Source organism: Onychostoma macrolepis, chromosome 07 (genome assembly GCF_012432095.1).
Source record: "Onychostoma macrolepis isolate SWU-2019 chromosome 07, ASM1243209v1, whole genome shotgun sequence".
NCBI lineage: Eukaryota > Metazoa > Chordata > Actinopteri > Cypriniformes > Cyprinidae > Onychostoma > Onychostoma macrolepis.
Window position 1 is genome coordinate 18,018,526 of NC_081161.1, and position 16,817 is coordinate 18,035,342.

The following is a 16,817-nucleotide window of genomic DNA, read 5'->3' on the forward strand; positions in this document are numbered from 1 at the left end:
GTGGTAGAGTATAAATAGAGAAAGGAAATGGATTATAGATAGGGGTGCTCCGATCAGGATATTTGAGGCCGATTGCCGGTCTTTTTAAAGCCATCTTTTTATCATGTAGAATTATTTATATTGATACTCCAATCAGTATTTTTAGACATTTATTCAGTGCCTGAATTTCATTTTTGAAAATGGGGGGAATTCCCCTCTTAGGTGACTCTTGTGAGAGAGGATTTTTTTTAATTTGAAGGGTGGAGGGAGGCATTTTTTTAGACGTTTTTTCAAAAATATACTTTTATCTTATTTTTACAATCGTGCAGTTGTTGCAGAAAATCTTACACACAGCACAAGCCTGATTTCACACAGGAGTCCACTACTGATCCATCTGTTTACCAAAAACACAACATTTATCCATTATTTTGATTTCAGATCCAAACTTTGTTACTGTTAATGAAAATGCTTTTTCATTGCGATTCTTTTTTTTCTTTTTTTTTTTTTTTACAGTAATACAATCTTTACAGACGTGTTTAAATACAATATAAGCAACACATTAATTAATGCTTTTTACTTTTGCATTTACTTCTAGATTTATGTATTAAGTTGCTCAAGCAAGTGGCAAAACATTTAAACTACTTTTATTATGTTATCACAAACATTCTAAATTAACTTATGACTGGCAGAAACAGTCAGCTCTACAGCATTTTCTTTTGCATTTAAATCATTATTATAAACAATGGTTCATAAATCCTGCCATCTTGTTTATCTAAAAGTGCTCTTTTCCTTTAAACCTAGCCAAAAAGCCACTATGAAACACAGTAGACTTTAATTATATGCATTTATAGTGCAATTACTACATTTTCGTGTCAATCCATGTTCATATTTACCGCAAACAATGCGCTGTCACTTTAATTCAGTGTGTGCACTGCTGTACAGCAAAGATAGACCCGGTGTGGAAACGATCGCTACACTGCAGCAGACGCACCGCTCCTGGAACGCACTGCCGGACCGTAACCGCGTGATAACGCTCTGATCCGTTAACGTGAGCGCGGAAAGAATACGCACCGCAAACTGAGTGGCGGCGTCATGTGCGTGCGCTTCGAGCGTACAGTCTCCAGGAGAGCTGAATGGTTAAACGCTGGCAAGAATTAACAAGAAAGGCCATTTATAAACTTTAATAACGATGCACACTGCCTCTATTGTGCAAGTGACAATTCCTGTGTCAACTATGCAGCGTACAGCTCGCTTATAGTGCAGATGCGATGTGATTTTGCGCATCACAGAGGGTAGTCGGACTGCTGAGCGAATCATTGGTACAACCCTCCCCACTCTCCAAGAACTGTACTCATCCAGAGTGATCAAAAGGGCTGGCAAAATCACTCTGGACCCCTCGCATCCAGCACACTCCCTCTTTGAACTGCATCGTGGTCGATGCTACAGAGCTCTGAGCACCAGAGCAGCCAGGCACAGAAACAGTTTCTTCCCTCAGGCAATCCATCCCATGAACACCTGACAATAAAAGCAGAACACACAACACTATAATACATTATTTACTTAACACACATACTTATTTACATTTCAAATTTGCACATATCATACCTCTACATACATAATTGTCTATATTATATTGTGTTTTTGCCATTTTGTACATTGTCTATTTTGTATATTTGTATGTTATTCTTTTTATTATCTGTGTCCTGTCCTGTCATTCTGTCGCACTGTGGAGCTTCTGTCACTATAACAAATTCCTCGTATGTGTAAACAAGCTCATTCTGATTCTCTCATGTTATCAGTTTTAGATGTACAGTAGGTGGCGGTATGTGGCTCTTTCGCTTGGTCGTATCTACCAGAGGAAGAAGAAAAGGCGTAAAGTCAGCGTTCACTCGAGCGTGGTCGACACACGTGCAGAAATAGCGAGGGATGAGGGTAATTATCAGGTAACGCAAATGTTATTGTCGGTTTAGGCAAAGGGTCACTTTTTTTTTTGCATTGCATGTTTTTACTGATCTCTATAGATAGAGTGTATCGAGTTAAACTGTTATTTTTAGTTCTTGTGCTGGACTGCACCGTGTTTAAGTTTCCGTGTCTGTGTGACTCTGGGAGCTACGCCGCGGTGCAACAGTATCTCTCTTTCTCTATTATTTGGGCTTTATCTTACTGCTGGTTCTGCCCTCGTGAGAGGAGAAACAAAATATCGTCTGTTCTTAATATGAGTTCGGTGTGTAAGCTTCTATGTTGATCGACATTTTCACTCATATGATGTTTCTTTGTTTAACAGCAGCTAGAAGAACATGTAGAAGAAGAGGAATCGTGCCCTTGGATGCTATTTTTTTGTTTTTTTTGTTTCATGTATTGATATTTTTACAATCTATTTCACGTGAATCATAGCCAGTACATTGTTCTCTTATAGTAAAACTATACATACTGTGAATGAATGCTGAGCTTTCTAGCAGCTTGCAATATTGTAAGAGGTATTAAATTAATTGTATTAAAATGGTTTCAAAAACAAAATGATTAAAACACTATGATTACACAATAGTTCTACTGAACAGTTGTAAATATATGTTAAAAGATAAATGCAATAAAGCTTCTAAGTGTTGTGATCAGAGTTTCACCATTACCATGCATATAAGAGATTGGGGCTAGCTGGCACAAGAGCTACAGTATGAGTAATTACATTTCCTGGCAGTGATTTTGTATTTTGGTTTTAAACCGTTAATTTATTTTGTGGTAGATGTTGAGTAAATAAGCGAACACAATAAAACCCCATTGAGTTTAACTTAATATTTTTATTTATTTTTTATTATTTGTTTTCACTTGTCATTTTATACAACTTAATTTACTTTAATTTAATGTCTTGTGCGTCATAATTGTTTCACTTTTGCTGAAAAGCTAATAATAGTAATTGTTTAATAGCAGATGCCATTGTCATAGTTTACCCTGTGTGAGCTAGATTTTCTCCTAAACACACATCTTAGAAAACAAAGTAAATGCATATTACACAAACACCATTTGTTTGCTTTCTACTGATTTTATGTATTGTTGCAGGTATACTAATGTCTCTGTCTGTGTAATGTGTGAATTTAAACAACTCCAGGTCTACCTGGCACTAGGATACATGAGTGGCATTAATAAATACCCACTGTGTTTTATCATTTAAAGACCTCATTACACTATAGAACATACCTGCAGAGAAAGGCATGAATGCATCAGGCTTCACAAATTCCCCCTTATCATTCAAGAAGTTTTGAGGGTTGAATTCATGGGGAAACTTCCACTGACTTTCCTCTCTGAGAGCAGATGACAGATAGGGGATGATAATTGTCCCCTGGAAGAACAAATGTTTTGTTTTTTAAACAAAATTAGCAATCCTCCCTTGCATGTTTAGAGGTTGCAATAATAGTTTGGTAATGGATTGATTTGTTAAGATTAAATAATGGATAGTTGTTTTTAGTTCCTTGTTCTTTCATGTCATTTTTTATGTTGTAACTCTACAACTGTGATACAAAGAAACTGCAGCTGCCATACAGTAATCATAGTAAATGTCACCTTTGGGATGTTGTAGCCCTGGAGCTGAGTGTTGGTTGTGGCGGTGTGAAACATACTAAGAGGAATAATGTCAGCAACACGCTGACCCTCATGAATCACTGCTTGAACGTAAGGCATGGCGTTTCTGTCCTCAAATGTGACATGTTCACGATCACCAAGGACTTCATCAATCTCACGCTGACATTGTTCTGAAAATTTATTTAAATAGACATTAAAAGACGCAAGCACACATTGAAAGACCGAATGCAATGAACAATTCACAAAACTAAAATAATGCACTATCCCAATCCAGAACCTATACTTTATTAAAGGATAATCCATAAAGAAATTCATAATCCATAAACAACCAAACACACACATTATCCCACAGCTATAATTTTGTGAAAATGTATTTTTGTGAAAACTGTATTTTCAAGATAATTAAAAAAAAAAAATCCAAATAAGCATGACGTATCTTAATTTGATCTTTACACTACTTACTTCTGATACTGTTCCTCTCTTTGCTCCAGAAATGGAACTATGTTGACTCATCATTCTATTTCTGATAATCAAATGTCTTGTTCAGTTTATGTCTTAGTTGTTAGATCTTGTTCATACAAATATTTAAACGTTAAAATATTTGCTGGAAATAAAAGCAGAACTTTTTTTTTTTTTGATAAATGTTTTACATGTAAATAATTTACTTTGAAATGTGAAATTTTTTTGTAGTAGGCTATAAAAACTCTCAATTAGAGAGGGGGTCGACACATCTTACCCTCGTTCCTTACCCTGTATATGAGTGTGGGTCATCAAATAGAGCGTTAAAGTTCGGAGTGTGTTCGAGGTTGTTTCAGTTCCAGCCGCAAACAGGTCAAACAGCAAAGTGACCATCTGTGAGTCGTCAAATGTGGTGCCTTGATCTGCTCTCTGAAAACAAAATGATCCACTAACAAATCATTGTAAATCAAAGAATATTCAACTCATATTGTGCTGATAAAAAAAAAAAAATATTCCAAAAAAGTTGGGACATAGGCAAAATAAAAGTGAAAAGGTTATAGAATAGCCATGTTAAACTGTTTTGAAACAGTTCGCAGTAAGCAGGTGAATTGGTAATAGGTCAGGGTATCATGTTTTGGGTATAAAAGGAGCATCTCCGTCTTTGCCAGAAAAGTTGGATCATGGCTCATCACTTTGTGGTCTTTCACCAACTACCATATGTAATATTGTGAAAAGATTCAGGGAATCCAGAGAAATCACAGTACCTGTAGGGCAAGGCAGGAAACCTCAGTTGAATGTGCATGGCCTTTGAGCCCTCAGATGGCATAGCATAGGAAACCATCAAGCTGCGGTGTTAAACATAGCCACATGGGCTCAGGAGTACTTCAGAAAACTGCTGTCACTTAACACAGTCTGCTGCTGCATCAAGAAATGCAACTTGAATCTCTCTTACTCTAGTTGAAAGCTATACATCAATTCTATGCAGTGATGCTGCCGGGTTCTCTGGGCCAGAGCTCGTCTCAGAGAGTCAAAAAGACGGTGGAAATGTGTGCTGTGCTCAGATGAGTCCACATTTCAACTTGTTTCTGGGAAAAATGGATTTCAAGTTCTCAGTCCCAAAGACCAAAGGGACTACCCAGACTTTCATTAGCGACAGAAGCAAAAGCAAATGTCTGTCATGTTATTTGAGTGCATCAGTGAAAACGGGGTGACTGCCATATGTGCAAAGGTACCATTGCCATGCAGGCATATATTGGAATTGTACAGAGATATAATATATACTGTCATCAAGATGATGTCTTTCATGGGAAGTCCATGGTTATTAGATCAAGACTGCCAGCTCTCATTCTGCATGTGCTACAACAGCGTGGTTTCATAGAGACCGAGTGAATGTGTTAGACTGGCCTACCTGCAGTCCAGATCAGTCTCCGATTGAAAAAGTATGACCAGTCATGAAAAGGAGAATCAGACAACAATCACAGACTGCTGAGCATCTGAAGTCTTGTAGCTTGCAACAATTAGTATCCTCAATTCCCAAACAATGAAACACTGTAATTAAAAGGAAAGTCTATGTGACAGTATTAAACGTGTCTCTGTCCCAACTTTTTTGGAGTGTGCTGCAGTCATCAAAATCAAAATTTGTTTATATTTACAAAATAAAATTAAGTTGGTCAGTGAAAACATTGGACATTTCTTCTTTGTATTTTAGTCAATTAAACAAAATCTAAAGAGAATGAACAGATAACACATTCTTGATTTTATGGCATTTCACAAAACGTCCCAAATTTTCTGGAATTGGGGTTGTACAATCTCTACTTTTTATCATTTATTTTTGGCAGCAGCAGTACTGTAAGTGTAAACAAAAAAGTATAAATAACGGTAGAGTATAAAAACCATCTTGTTTACACAAAATGTAAATAGAAGTAATGCAGTAGCAAAGTTTGTGTAAATAGCCTTTAGCAACAAGGCTATTTGCATTCAGTGTAAATAAACAGTGTCTATACTTTTCATTGTATTTACCATTGCCCATTGTCCGATGGCAATCTTAGTAAGTTTCTCGATGTCTGTGATGAATGTCTGAAAATATTCATCCTTATAATTGAATCGCGACCCAAAAATGATTGAGGCAATCATGTTTGAAACAGCTTGGTGGTACAGATGTTCAGGGTCAATTGACTTTCCTGGTAGGAAATAAAAGAGATGTTTTCTATTCTTGAATTTGAATATTTTCTGGCATATTTTTAAGGTCTTTAAAATGTCTCTGTTTAAACTTTAGACTCTGAACATGGGATTGCATAAATGAACTATGCTGATATAAAGTTTAAAGGTGTCACAGATGATTGTATATACCAGCAGATTCCTCTAAATGTGAGCAGATATATTTGACCTCCTCGAGAATCCTCTGCTCCATACTTCTCTTTCCAAGGCCAAAGTTCCTCAGTGTGGTCAGAGCAAAGCGTCGATGTTCTCGCCAACTTTCTCCATAATTTGCCATGAGCACCCAAAGTAATCAATTAGGAAGCCTTTAAGCCAGGGGTGTCAAACTCAGTTCCTGGAGGGCCGCAGCCCTGTAGAGTTTTGTTCCAACCCTGCCCCAACACACATACCTTGTAGTTTTCAAATAAGCCTGACGGACCTGATTAGCTGGAACAAGTGAGTTTAATTAGAGCTGGAGCTAAACTCTGCAGGGCTGTGGCCCTCAAGAAAATGAGTTTGACATGCCTGCTTTAAGCCCAGCAGGGAGAGTTTTGATTATTATGCTGAGTGCAGTGCACTTATATGAGTAGATTTTAAGGAAACTGTTGAAATGTGACATGAAGTTGCACATTAATTTTCTCAGGGACCTTTGGGTGTGTTTGCATATGTTTGGGAATTTTGATAAGCTTTTTGTTGTGTTAATTGTTTGAATCTTTTTAAATCAATTTTTACTTGAACACTATGGGTGGTTTTCATAGTCATATTGATTATAACAAAATCACATAATCCCAATTATAGATACACTTTTTTAAAACATTATTAGTGGATATCACATGGTTTTGAAATACTTATTATGTCCTTAAATTATGAGTTACTGTTATGGGATCTGTTAATTGAATAAGAGGTTAGATGCTCTTTTTAAACTATGCCAGATGCTATACCGGATGCTGTGCACGCGCTCAGGGCAGTTGGACATAGTGGTGTATTAGAGGTAAAAAATGATAAAAATACTGTTCAGTTTCTCACACAAACCGATCATGTCATAGGACATCAATGTATGGTCACGAGCCGCAGGGTTTAATTTGGATTTGTCTGTGCATGTTTTTTTTACTCTCAAAGATTGTGTGCCCATTGACTTGCAATATAGGACTGACAGACTGCAACGGTTTCAGTTAAAAATCTTCGTTTGTGTTCTACTGAAGAAACAAAGTCACCTACATCTTGGATGCCCTGGGGGTAAGCAGATAAACATCAAATTTTCATTTTTGGGTGAACTATCCCTTTAAGTACTGAGGACAAATATATTTATAGTCTTCATTGTGTTCCTACCCTTAATACACTCAACACTGCAACAAAGTTATATATTCTTAATTATCTTGATCTATGGTTATAAATGTTTTATCTGATTGTCAAATCCTCCAAGAAGGATTATATGGATGGGCATGTAACACTCCATTTGATCAAAGATACTCCTTCAGGTATGTGGAAATTCAACCCAAGAAAACTAGAATTTTGAAATTATTAACATGAAATCAATATAAACCAAGAAATAAAAGGCTGTTGTGAGAGTACTTAGACTGTGTGTATATCTGCATTCAATAAGCTCATGATTTGACAAATGTCAAATATAATGACAAATATAAACATCTACAAGTATTGACATAAGAAATGAAAATGAACTGATTTGAGTCATTTCCCTGTTGTGTGTAAAACCTAAATGAGGATATGGACATACATACAGTAACATGTGTGGTAGAGTATAAATAAGAGAGGAAATATAAATGATAGAGATCAAAGGTGATGGACAGTTCAATGAGATGGTCCTCACTGCAGAACACAAGATCCAGGGGGTGGAGTTGGATCTAGATCCAACTCCTCCCACCTTACATAGACCTAAACCCACCCATCCCCACCCCTAAACCTACCAATCTCCACCCCCTGGATGTGGATCCAAATCCGCCCCCTGGATCTTTTGTTCTGCAGTGAGGGGCTACTGAGTTCAATGGCAGTCAAGTCAAGTCAAGTCACCTTTATTTATATAGCGCTTTTACAATACAGATTGTGTCAAAGCACTTAACAGTATCAAATTGGAGGATAGAGTGTCAGTAATGTATAATGATAAGATTAAACACTCAATTTTCAATTTTCAGTTAAAGGTATTTCATTATTGAATTCAGAGATGTCATTGTCTAGCTCAGTTTAGTTTAAATAGTATCTGTGCAATCTGTGTTATCAGTTTTAGATGTACAGTAGGTGGCGGTATGTGGCTCTTTCGCTTGGTCGTATCTACCAGAGGAAGAAGAAAAGGCGTAAAGTCAGCGTTCACTCGAGCGTGGTCGACACACGTGCAGAAATAGCGAGGGATGAGGGTAATTATCAGGTAACGCAAATGTTATTGTCGGTTTAGGCAAAGAGTCACTTTTTTTGCATTGCATGTTTTTACTGATCTCTATAGATAGAGTGTATCGAGTTAAACTGTTATTTTTAGTTCTTGTGCTGGACTGCACCGTGTTTTAAGTTTCCGTGTCTGTGTGACTCTGGGAGCTACGCCGCGGTGCAACAGTATCTCTCTTTCTCTATTATTTGGGCTTTATCTTACTGCTGGTTCTGCCCTCGTGAGAGGAGAAACAAAATATCGTCTGTTCTTAATATGAGTTCGGTGTGTAAGCTTCTATGTTGCTCAAATTTCAACTTTCACTGTTTCTTTGTTAACAGCAGCTGGAAGAACACATGAATGTAAAAGAAGAGGAATCGTGCCTTTGGATGTTTTGTACTAAAGAGCTATATTTTTGTTTCATTTAAATATATATATATTTTTACAATATAATTCACGTTAATTCATAGCCAGTACATTCGGTTCTTTTGTAGTCAAACCATATATTCCTTATGCTGAGCTTTCTAGCAGCTTGCAATATTATTGTCAGTGGTATTACATTTTATTTGTATTAAAATGTTTTTTTTTTTTAATTAAGAATGATTATTTAAGACACTACCAGTGGAAGTCTCATGATTGCATAATAGTTCTGCTGAACAGTTGTAAATAATTATTAAAAGAGGCTAAATGCAATAAAGCTTCCAATTGCTGTGATCAAAGTTTCAACATTAACATGAATATAAAGAGACGGGCTAATTGGCACAAGAGCTACAATCTCAGTAATTAAATTTCCTGGCAGTAATTTTGTATTTTGGTTTAAACGGTTAAAAAATGACAATTTATTTTTCTGTAGATGTTGAGTAAATAAGCCAACACAATAAAACCCCATTGGGTTTAACATATTTGTTTATAATTGTTTGTGCATGTTTTCACTTGTGTGTAATAGGTTGTAATTTTATACAACGTCAATTTACTTGCATATTTAATGTCTTGTGCATCATAATTGTTTCACTTTTGCAGAAAAGCTAACAATAGTATCTGTTTAATAGCAGATGCCAATGTCATAGTTTACCCCTGCGTGACATGTAGAGTGACAACATAACCCACTATTGGGGCATGTTGTCACTGAAGGGTAACATATGTTCAGAAAACAGATTCACAAGTCTGCCCCGATGTACGTAGTTGAACAGTCAGACGGTAAGGTTTCACTGACTGTGTACCACCATATATAAGTTTGAAGTCTGGTTCTCCTGCATCCTCTGGCCAGACCAGACGAAATCGATGAAGCACCGTGACCAGGACGAGGAAGAGCTCCATGCGAGCTAGATTTTCTCCTAAACACACACGAAATCCTAAAAAATAAAGTGAATGTACATTGTACAAACACACCATTTGTTCTCATTCTACCACACAGATGCGCTTACTATTGATTTTATTTATATATTGTTATAGTGATACTAATGTCTCTGTGTGTGAAATTAAACAGCTCAGGGACTACCACCACTGACACTAGGCTAATTGAGTTGCTATTGATAAATATCCACTGTGTTTTATCATTTAAAGGCCTCAACACACTGTTTAATAAAACATGTGACCCTGGACCACAAAACCAGTGTCTTAAGTGTCAGTTTTTCAGAATTGAGATTTATACATAATCTGAAAGCTGGATAAATGAGCATTCCATTGATGTATGGTTTGTAAGGATCGGACAATATTTGGCTGAGATACAACTATTTGAAAATCTGGAATCTGAGGGTGCAAAAAAATCTAAATATTGAGAAAATCGCCTTTAAAGTTATACAAATTAAGATCTTAGTAATGCATGTAAGGGATAATCGACGGCTAGCTGTGCATTAAACGATTTGAATGCACGACGTGGAGGGTGGTTGCCTCCTAGTGATGGGAAGTTCGGATCATTTTACTGACTCGGACCTTTGAGTCTCGTTCAGCAAAATGAACGAATCTTTTTTCGAGTCATCTCGTTCGTTTCGTTCATTTTAGCAAAATATAATTAAAATGTTACGTGTTACTTCCCTAACACATCTACTACTTATGCAAACGTTGATCACACTACAAACAATACAAACTATAATGCTATAAGAAACAGAAAAGATTAATTAATCGTTTACCTGGGTCTTGATTAGCTCACCTCTTATCTGACAAGTCTTCGGGTTTGAGTCGTTCGTTCATCACGTGACAGTCTCATACACTAACCTATGCAGTCAGAGCCGGAAAGAGAATTGATTCGTTCACCTCCCGAGTCTTCGGGTTTGAGTCGTTCGTTCTTTTGTCACGTGACCACTTGCCGGATCAGTAAAATACTATAAAGTACTGTATTTTTTGTATTTTGGATCATATTTAAGAATTATCATAAAATTATCAAAATGTGTAATAAGCATTTTCCTAGAAATAAAAATGGTCTGTTCACTTCTGTCACTATGTTTTTGTTACTGTTTCTTGAGGATCTGTGTTATTTTATAAATAAATAAAACCCTGTTATAAATAAAATATTGATTGATTTGTCCTTTCACTGTCTTTGTCTATCAATAAACATATAATATAACTATATAATAAAAAAAATCCAAGCCTAAAATTACAAAGCACTTATAGTTTGTTAATTTTTACTCCAATTTTGACTTTGCTGGTATAATTGTTTTTCCTAGGCAGACTTGACATATTGGTCTAATATTTGTATAAGAAGATTGGTCAAAAAGGACACAATGACATAAAGTGAAAGCAAATAACATTTTGAATATGAATGATTAATGTTAGTTTAAAATAGTAAGGTTATGATCTGGCTCTGTGGCTTTAGTATATTTTAATTTTCTTGTATTTTTTTATTTAAATTGTTTTAATTCATTTTAGAATAGTTATCCTCTTTGCTAAAGCTTTTTCTGGCACAAAAATAAACAATAAAAAAACAATTCAAGAGTGTGAACACAGTGTTAATGTCTAAAGTGTCATATGTTACAAAAGCATAACACTATAGTCTAATCTAAAGCGTTAACTCAAAAGACATAAATACAACAAGGTATTGTATTTTATGAAGATTAGACTCCAAAAAAATAAATTAAATTAAATTAAATTAAAGCATAACCAACTCTTTATTATCTTTATTACTACATTCAGTATTATGGAAAAGAACCATCGTGACAGAAATTAAAAGCAATAATTTGAGACCAGAAATGCATCACATAACTGTACGAGTAAATAATAATAATAATATTGACTATGCACCCGTTTGTAAGGAAGGTTGTAAATTAACTAATTTCTCTGCCCAAAGTCACGTCACGTTACAAAAGAACGAACGACTCAAACCCGAAGACTCGAAACAGGTGAACTAATTCCAGTACAGAACCTATAGGATGTGATTAAACTGACCTGGAACTACCTGTGCAGTTAAACGAATTTAATCAACACCTGCCAGCCAATCAGAATCGAGTATTCAGACAGACCATGGCATAAATTACTAATAAAAAACGAAGTTTTGATATATTTACAGTAGGAAATTTACCAAATATCTTCACGGAACATGATCTTTACTTAATATCCTAACGATTTTTGGCATAAAAGAAAAAGCGATCATTTTGACCCATATAATGTATTTTTGGCTATTGCTACAAATATCCCCGTGCAACTTAAGACTGGTTTTGTCGTCCAGGGTCATACATGTAGAACATACCTGCAGAGAAAGGCATGAATGCATCAGGCTTCACAAATTCCCCCTTATCATTCAAGAAGTTTTGAGGGTTGAATTCATGGGGAAACTTCCACTGACTTTCCTCTCTGAGAGCAGATGACAGATAGGGGATGATAATTGTCCCCTGGAAGAACAAATGTTTTGTTTTTTAAACAAAATTAGCAATCCTCCCTTGCATGTTTAGAGGTTGCAATAATAGTTTGGTAATGGATTGATTTGTTAAGATTAAATAATGGATAGTTGTTTTTAGTTCCTTGTTCTTTCATGTCATTTTTTATGTTGTAACTCTACAACTGTGATACAAAGAAACTGCAGCTGCCATACAGTAATCATAGTAAATGTCACCTTTGGGATGTTGTAGCCCTGGAGCTGAGTGTTGGTTGTGGCGGTGTGAAACATACTAAGAGGAATAATGTCAGCAACACGCTGACCCTCATGAATCACTGCTTGAACGTAAGGCATGGCGTTTCTGTCCTCAAATGTGACATGTTCACGATCACCAAGGACTTCATCAATCTCACGCTGACATTGTTCTGAAAATTTATAAATAGATGTTAAAAGACACTGAAAGACTAATGCTATGAACAATGCACACAGAATCCAGATGCTTATTTTGCTGCACATTATTTATTAATGCATAACCCATTAGGAAATCCAAAACCCAGCAAGGGAACATTTTGCTTTTTCATTTTTAGAAAAATACATTTGCAATTTAAAAACAAACAAAACACATTACCCCATAGCTATAATTCTGGGAAAAATTATTAAAATATTCAAATAATTCACAAGTAATCTTTAGCCAAAAAAGGGAACATGGGTTTAATACATGGCAGTTCATCATCATGCATAATAAAAACTCGGCAAAAAAAAAGAAAAGTCCCTTTTTCAAGATACTGTATTTTAAAGGTAACTTCAAACACTTAAAATCGAAATAAGCATTACGGATCTCGAAAACGTTTTTCTTGCATGGTCAATGAATCATAGACATTATTTCGCATGCACCTGTGGGACAGGCCTGGCGGTAGGCAATTAAGATCACAGTTATAATAACTTAGACTAGTAAAGAAACATTTCTGTTGACTCATGAACATGCCATAGTTGTGCTACAAGGAGGCATGAGAACTGCAGATGTGGCCGGTGGCCACAGCAATAAACTGGAATATCCATATACAAGACGCCAAAGACAGTGCTACAGGGAGTCAGGAAGGACAGCTGACAGTCCTTGCAGTGGCAAACCACATGATGTAGCCATGTTAGTATAAGCAGCTGATGGACACACAGAATACTGACTGCTACTTTTAATATCGACCCGCTCTTTGTTCCAGAAACTGAATAATATTTACTCATTATTACATTTCTGTTTGTAAAATGCTGGAAATAAAAGCACTTTTTGCATGTAAATAATTTACTTTGACACAAAAAAGTTTTTCATAGAAAATCTCTTAATTTATCTAATTAGAAGATAAAGGGGGTCGACACATCTTGCCCTCGTTCCTTACCCTGTATATGAGTGTGGGTCATCAAATAGAGCGTTAAAGTTCGGAGTGTGTTCGAGGTTGTTTCAGTTCCAGCCGCAAACAGGTCAAACAGCAAAGTGACCATCTGTGAGTCGTCAAATGTGGTGCCTTGATCTGCTCTCTGAAAACAAAATGATCCACTAACAAATCATTGTAAATCAAAGAATATTCAACTCATATTGTGCTGATAAATTCAATAAAAAAACATAAAACACACACACAAACACTCATGGGTATATCTTACTTTCTCCATCTCCTCCAGGTAACAGTCAATCAGGTCTCTGGGCTCCCCAGTAACATGTGACTTCTTGTGCTCATCCACAACTTTAAGAATGTGATTTTTGATTCCCCCAAAATACTGAAAAGCCTTGCAGAATGGCAGTGGCAAAACCCTTAACATTGGAGCTATTTCATATAGCTGCAATTTAAAACAAAACATTAAAAAAGTCAAATCAAATGTCTGTCAACATGCTATCTATTATATACCGTAAGTGTAAAGAAAAATGTATAAATAGCAGTAGAGTACAAAAAGCAACTTGTTTATACAAAATGTAAATATAAGTAATACGGTGGGCAGAGTTTGTGTAGATACCATTTAGCAACAAGGCTGTTGCTTATTGCATTCAATGTAAATAAACAGTGTCTAAACTTTTCATTGTATTTACCATTGCCCATTGTCCAATGGAAATCTTAGTAATTTTTTCGATGTTTGTGATCAATGTCTGGAAATATTCATCCTGATAATTAAAACGTGACCCAAAAATGATTGAGGCAATGATGTTTGAAGCAGCTTGGTGGTACAGATGTTCAGGGTCAACTGACTTTCCTGGTAGAGAGGTAGAGATAAAAGAGATGTGGGATCTCCCACTGAACATGGGATTGCATAAATGAACTATATTAATATAAAGATTAAAGGTGTCACAAATGAGGAGATTGTATATACCAGCAGATTCCTCTAAATGTGAGCAGATATATTTGACCTCCTCGAGAATCCTCTGCTCCATACTTCTCTTTCCAAGGCCAAAGTTCCTCAGTGTGGTCAGAGCAAAGCGTCGATGTTCTCGCCAACTTTCTCCATAATTTGCCATGATCACCCCTAAACAAACAAAGTAATCAGCTAGGAAGCCTTTAAGCCCAGCAGGGAGAGTTTCAATCAAAATGTTTGATATTCTGTGCAAGTGCAGTGCACTTGTCTGTGTTATATGAGTAGTATGCTGGCTGCATTTTGTTTAAACTGCATTACCTTTGCTATTTGTTACATGACTGACCATCATGTTGTCTGATCTGCCAGCAAACTCCGCCGCTTGTGTGATCAGTGCCTGTCTGATAATTTTCTGACCTGTCAACACCACTGCCGGCTGGCTACCAATGAATATCCCATAGATTGACCCATAGCGCTGAGCAAACTGCACAAAAACATTCATGTTGAAGACCACAGACTCACAGCAGCATGTTTGTGCTGTCATACTGTATGAATGAAGTCTGATTTCCTTTCATGACTTGTTTCCAGTAACCCATTCAATGATTTCAGTGCAAGTTTCCTACCTCTAATTATGTATTTTTAAGGCAGCAGTCTCTAGTGTGTGTTTGAGACTGATGTGCTTACCTTGTCAAAGTCCTTTATCGGGTTTGTGCGGTCTAGTTGAAGCAAATTTCCAAAAAATGGAACAGGAGTGGGTCCAGGGGGGAAGTTTTTGGGTCGCCGAATTCTGAACTGCAAGTACAGAAGAACGGCTCCGAGACACAACAGAACCAGTGCAGTCAACATGCTTACTGATCTACTGGACGTCCCGTCTGAAACCTGCTATTTAATGCAGACAGAGAACTGATACGCATGCACACAAAACTCCTCCTTTAAACTCTGCTGAACTTTTTAAACTTCGTTGAACTGGAGTCAGAAAACACAGGCTATGTAGGTGAAAAGGTAAACTATAATTAACAATATGGTAATATAGTAAGGTAATGATACTTTCACCAGAGGTCAATGTCACCATGTACTCTTGATAAATTTGTTAGGTTCATTATGTAAACACGCAGAATCACACTGTCCACACTGTTTTTGCAGCATTAAGGTTTTTTTTTTTTTTTGTTACATTTTTGTATTTTCAGTCTAAAGTAGTTTTTTAAAAATATATAATTTAGGAAGTAAACTCTAAATGTGTGTTTGACTTGTTTTACTGTTTTATCACATGGTGAAGCTTTATAATCACAAGCTCTTTGAAATGCAAAAGAGAGATTAAAACGAATTGTATTATTAAAAATGATGTTTAATTGGTATCTTTTCAATTTTATCCACCGTGACTCAACATTGCCTGTACCTATTCCAGCGAGGCACAACCTCAGTCAAACTGGGATTAAGCCAATGTTCAGATTTCAGCATCAAGTATTCTGAAAATAAAATGAACTGACAACATTTTTCAGAGTAAGCTTATTTCACAAATGAAAACTGCAACTGAACACTATTCAGTTGTGAGTTAATGAAAAGTCAAACTTTGCACATTGTTCACAACCAATTGTTTTTAGACTTTAGCTCTTGGTCTTTGGCTTATCATGGGGAGATGTTATTTCCTTCAGCATGGGGACTTTGTTTAACCTCAAAACCCTTTTACTTACTGGGCAGTGACTTGAAAAAAAAACATTGATTTAATCATATTATATCGTGTTATTTAGTCTTTTGTCATTTCAAGAATTCTCGTTAGTTAATTCTATAGGTTTTAAAAACTGTTAAACTTTTAAAAACTTACCTCAAAAACAATCTTTAGATCTCCGGTAAATGACCTCTATCACTTATGCAATATATAGTGATAAACAAGTGTTTTCAATGTTTCAGTGTGTTTTTTTCTTTAACCGGAGGGGCCTTCCTGTTGTACCCTAAAATACCTTTGGTATCAGTAATGCAGTTTTGGAGGAAAACTAAAAATACATTTAAGAACATTGTTATCTAAACGTTGAATACTGTACAGACACATTTATTCAAAATGAAAATCTTGAAATTTGTCATTGCAGTAGTCCTGTACTT

At 36.1% G+C, this 16,817-nt stretch overlaps 2 protein-coding genes across 3 annotated transcripts; both read right to left on the reverse strand.

Annotated features, from left to right (window-relative positions):
- Positions 1 to 888: 888 nt before the first annotated feature.
- On the reverse strand, positions 889 to 6,333 carry LOC131543841 (cytochrome P450 2K1-like). Its single transcript, XM_058781656.1, has 6 exons — positions 6,031 to 6,333; positions 4,302 to 4,440; positions 3,535 to 3,722; positions 3,172 to 3,313; positions 1,482 to 1,494; positions 889 to 1,108 (listed from the first exon to the last, which is right to left on the reverse strand). The coding sequence occupies exons 1-6, from the start codon at positions 6,142 to 6,144 to the stop codon at positions 889 to 891; spliced, it is 816 nt and encodes a 271-aa protein (XP_058637639.1). The 5' UTR covers positions 6,145 to 6,333.
- Positions 6,334 to 8,585: 2,252 nt separating this feature from the next.
- LOC131543743 (cytochrome P450 2F2-like) lies at positions 8,586 to 16,777 on the reverse strand. Of its 2 annotated transcripts, none has more exons than XM_058781484.1 (10): positions 16,543 to 16,777; positions 15,405 to 15,602; positions 15,042 to 15,204; positions 14,742 to 14,894; positions 14,464 to 14,624; positions 14,043 to 14,216; positions 13,781 to 13,919; positions 12,627 to 12,814; positions 12,264 to 12,405; positions 8,586 to 9,915 (listed from the first exon to the last, which is right to left on the reverse strand). In XM_058781484.1, the coding sequence occupies exons 2-10, from the start codon at positions 15,564 to 15,566 to the stop codon at positions 9,725 to 9,727; spliced, it is 1,473 nt and encodes a 490-aa protein (XP_058637467.1). In that variant the 5' UTR covers positions 15,567 to 15,602; positions 16,543 to 16,777; the 3' UTR covers positions 8,586 to 9,724. The 2 variants fall into 2 exon arrangements, with proteins under 2 accessions (XP_058637467.1, XP_058637466.1); XM_058781483.1 differs by having other exon boundaries at positions 8,586 to 9,933; positions 16,543 to 16,772.
- Positions 16,778 to 16,817: the final 40 nt, after the last annotated feature.